Genomic DNA, 3,791 nt, shown 5'->3' with positions numbered 1-3,791 from the left:
ATTACCCTTTCAAAAATATTAATAGTAGAACAAAATAGACTTAATTAGCATTAACCCTAATTAAATATGTCAAAACCTCAAACACGACAAAACTAAACCTCAAAAACGTGAAATCTTCAAGGCTTTCATCACGTTGTTTTCTTCTTCAAGCCGTGAGAACTTTTGCCTTCGTTTATTCAAATATCGTTGCTGCAAACATAGTAATAAATCACGTTATTTCATCACAACAGGTTAATCTTGTTCTTAATTCAATTAATTTTGGTTTTTGATTAACTTTTTGCATTCGATTAATTCGATTAATTGTTGGCTCTGCATTCAATTATGTTTGGTTTGCAATAGATAGTTTATTATCCTCCTCTTTGATGGATAATGAGGTTGATGCACCGAGATGGGACATAAGTGCTCACTCGCCCATAATTGAGTAAGTTTTTATCAACAATGAATGATACTTTATGTTTCCCTTCAATTTTATTAACTGTTTTTTTTTGCGGTCATCAGACAAGTAATATTGGAATTCAAGTTTAAATTGAAATATGGAGGCTTCTTTCGATTAGCTAGGAACTCATGTAGGCAAGTGTATTGCTTTGGATCTACAAAATGTCTCTATATAGACACATTTTCATACGACTTAAATCATCTAGTTGAAGAGGTGAAAAAACACTATCCATCACAAAGCTATATTGTTTTGTCAATAGTATTTGTTGAAAAATATGCAAAAGAGCAATGCTTTATTGAACTTGATAATGATAAGAGCTTCATGGTGATGCTAAACATGTATGATAAGGAGAAAGAAGTAACAATTTATGCGACAACCGAAAAATTAAGGTATAACCCTAAACCGTTAAGTTGTCAAGATAAAGTTATTGATGAATCTGATGATGAAAATGAGACAAACTCAGTTTGTCCAAGTCAAGAAAGCTATCATAGTCTTCATAGTTCCGATAACGAATATGAGCTTCTAAATTATGGGGAAACTTATGCATATAGTAAGGTGAATCCATTTATGAAAGTGAATTCTAAATTCCCAAGTGTAATTGCTTTTAGAAGAGCATTAAACCATTATGCATTAACAAATGAATTTGAGTATGTCATTGAGAAAAGTGATTTGACAAGACTTACAGCATGTTGTGGAGATAAAAAATGCAAGTGGAGAATTCATGCTTCTCTTACACAAGATGGGGTTACCTTTGAAGTAAGTATAAATTTTGAGAAATACTACATTCATCGATATTGTTATTATGTTAACATAATTATATGTTTTTTTTTCAATTTTGTAGTAAAAAAATTTATAGAAACTCATTCTTGTACTCGAAGCAACAAGAGTGGTAACAAACATGCCACTCAATGATGGATTGCTGATGTTGTTACCAACAAGTTGAAATCTGAAGGCGATGTCTCTCCTGCCGACTTAAAAAAGTGGCTTATGCATACCTACAATGTTGAAGTACCATACATGAGAGTCTTTAGAGGAAGAGAATAAGCTTATACCGATATGTATGGCAAGTGGGATGACTCTTATGCAAATATATATGATTTCAAAAAAGAACTTGAAAAAAGAAACCCAGGAAGTGTGGTGGAGATTGATTTACAGACAGTTGGTGAAAAGAAACATTTCATACGCTTTTTTATATCATTAACATCATGCTCTAAGGGGTTTCTTGCTGGTTGTCGTCCTTACATTGGGCTTGATGCTTGTCATTTGAAAGGGAAATTTAATGGTGTGTTAGCCGCTGCCACAAGTATCGACGGTAACAATGGTATGTTTCCAGTAGCCTATGGTGTGCTTGAGGCAGAGAATACAAAATCATGGACTTGGTTTCTCGCGTCACTAAAAAAAGCGATTGGTACACCAAATGGTCTTGTTATCTCTTCTGACATGCAAAAAGGCTTGGAATTAGCTATTACACAGGTTTATCCTAATATTGAGTATCGAGAATGCATAAGACATTTATGTAGCAACTTCAAGAAACATTTTCGAGGTGACTTTTTCATGAGCAAACTATGGGAGGCTGCAAATACCTACTCTGTTAGTAAGCATGATAGATTATTAAATGAAATTGCTACTAAATGTGCAGATGCAATTTCATATTTGAATGAGAACCATAAAAAGATATGGAGTAGAAGTAAGTTTGGCACACTTGTCAAGTGTGATTACATTACCAACAACATTTCAGAAACTTTTAACTCTTGGGTAGGTGACATACGTTATAAACCGGTGCTTGATCTCCTTGATGCAATTAGATAAAAGCTTATGGAACGATTTGACAAGAAAAGGAGTAAGGTGCAAAAATGGAAAGGACCACTACTTCCAAAAGCAAATAAGTATCTCAAAACAATCACTAAGGCAAGTTAACGAACTATATATATATATATATATATATATATATATATATATATATATATATATATATATATACATAATTGTTTTTGCATTAAACATATATATTTTTCCTGATATTAGTTTGTTCTTTTTTTATTTTCTCATGTAGAACTTGGGTGAATTTCAAGTTTGTAGAAGCAGTGATAATAAAGCAGAAGTGAAGTACAAAGGATATCGTTGGGATGTTGTATTGGATGAGAAAAAGTGTAGTTGTCGAAAATGGCAAGTTACAGGCCTTCCGTGTGTGCATCCAACTGCTTTTATTGCTTTCACAAGGGAGCCTAATTGGGACAAATATGTTGATACATATTTCACAGTCGACAAGTTTAAAGAAGCATATGCTTTAGAAATTAGTCCGATGCCTGGAAAAGATCAATGGGTGAATATAGAGACAGTCGAAAAAATATACCCTCCTATTATAAAACGACCGCCTGGACGACCTAAAAAGAATAGAATTATACCACATGATGAGCCCAAGAAAAGACACAGATGTCCGCGTTGTGGTATGTATGGACACCATCAAAGGACTTGCAAAAATCCCGCGTCTCAAGGTTTTGATGAAGCATCCTCTAGCAAGAGGAAAGAGCACAAAATATCATGAGTTTTTGTTATGATGTTCATTACATTTTAGTACTTTAATGCTTTCTGCATGGATTTTTTATTTTTATTTTTAAATTTGGAGCATGTTTTTAATGAATTTATTCCACATGGATTGTTTTTGTAATGTATTTTCTCCAACAAGGACCATTTATATAAACATTTTCTGCTATAGGGACTGCATCTTTCATCTATTTCTATCGTAGGGACCATTTTGTAAAGATATTATGTCATAGGGGTTGTTTATGTAATGTATTTCTCCAATGGAGGACTATATCTGTAATGTTTTTCTGAAACAGGGGCCATATGTGTAATGTTTTTTTTTCTGAAACATGGACCAAATCTGTAACGTTTTTGTGCACAAGACCATTTTAAATGTTTTTCTGAAACAAAGACTATATATGTAATGTTTTCTGAGACAAGGACCATATGTGTAATGTTTTTTCTTAAACATGGACCAAATTTTTAATGTTTTTTGTGCACAGGAACCATTTTGTCAAGTTTTTTTTTGCCATAGGGACCATATCGGCAATGTTAACATGCTACAGGGACCAATTCTGTTTTTTTTTGTGCCATAAAGAGCAATTTTGTAACTTTGTTTTTGAAACAGGGACCATTTTGTATTGTAAATTACTATTTCAGTAACCATAGAACAACAACATGAAATATATGAATTTGGAGGGTAAACAATGAAATGACACCAAACTTAATTTTTGAATGGCTAAAATGCATTAAGTATTAACAGCAACAAGAAAGTTACAATACAGAGATAACAAAAAGTTACATAAATTAGATGAACATAATATAAAGAATC

At 32.7% G+C, this 3,791-nt stretch overlaps 1 protein-coding gene across 1 annotated transcript; it reads left to right on the top strand.

Moving 5' to 3' along the window:
- The first annotated feature begins 1,492 nt into the window (after window positions 1-1,492).
- On the top strand, window positions 1,493-2,981 carry LOC145127748 (uncharacterized). Its single transcript, XM_079062882.1, has 2 exons — window positions 1,493-2,191; window positions 2,490-2,981. Exons 1-2 carry the CDS (start codon window positions 1,493-1,495, stop codon window positions 2,979-2,981), a joined length of 1,191 nt encoding a protein of 396 aa, XP_078919008.1.
- Window positions 2,982-3,791: the final 810 nt, after the last annotated feature.

This window comes from Lactuca virosa, chromosome 7 (genome assembly GCF_052849685.1).
Source record: "Lactuca virosa cultivar CGN04683 chromosome 7, Lactuca_virosa_CGN04683_v6, whole genome shotgun sequence".
NCBI lineage: Eukaryota > Viridiplantae > Streptophyta > Magnoliopsida > Asterales > Asteraceae > Lactuca > Lactuca virosa.
This window is presented reverse-complemented; position numbering and strand designations above follow the sequence as displayed.

Coding starts and splice junctions, on each gene's coding strand:
- LOC145127748 (XM_079062882.1), top strand. CDS start 1,493: ATGTATGGCAAGTGGGATGACTCTTATGCAAATATATATGATTTCAAA. Junction 2,192..2,489: donor CAGAAACTTTTAACTCTTGG/GTAGGTGACATA, acceptor TTTCTCATGTAG/AACTTGGGTGAATTTCAAGT.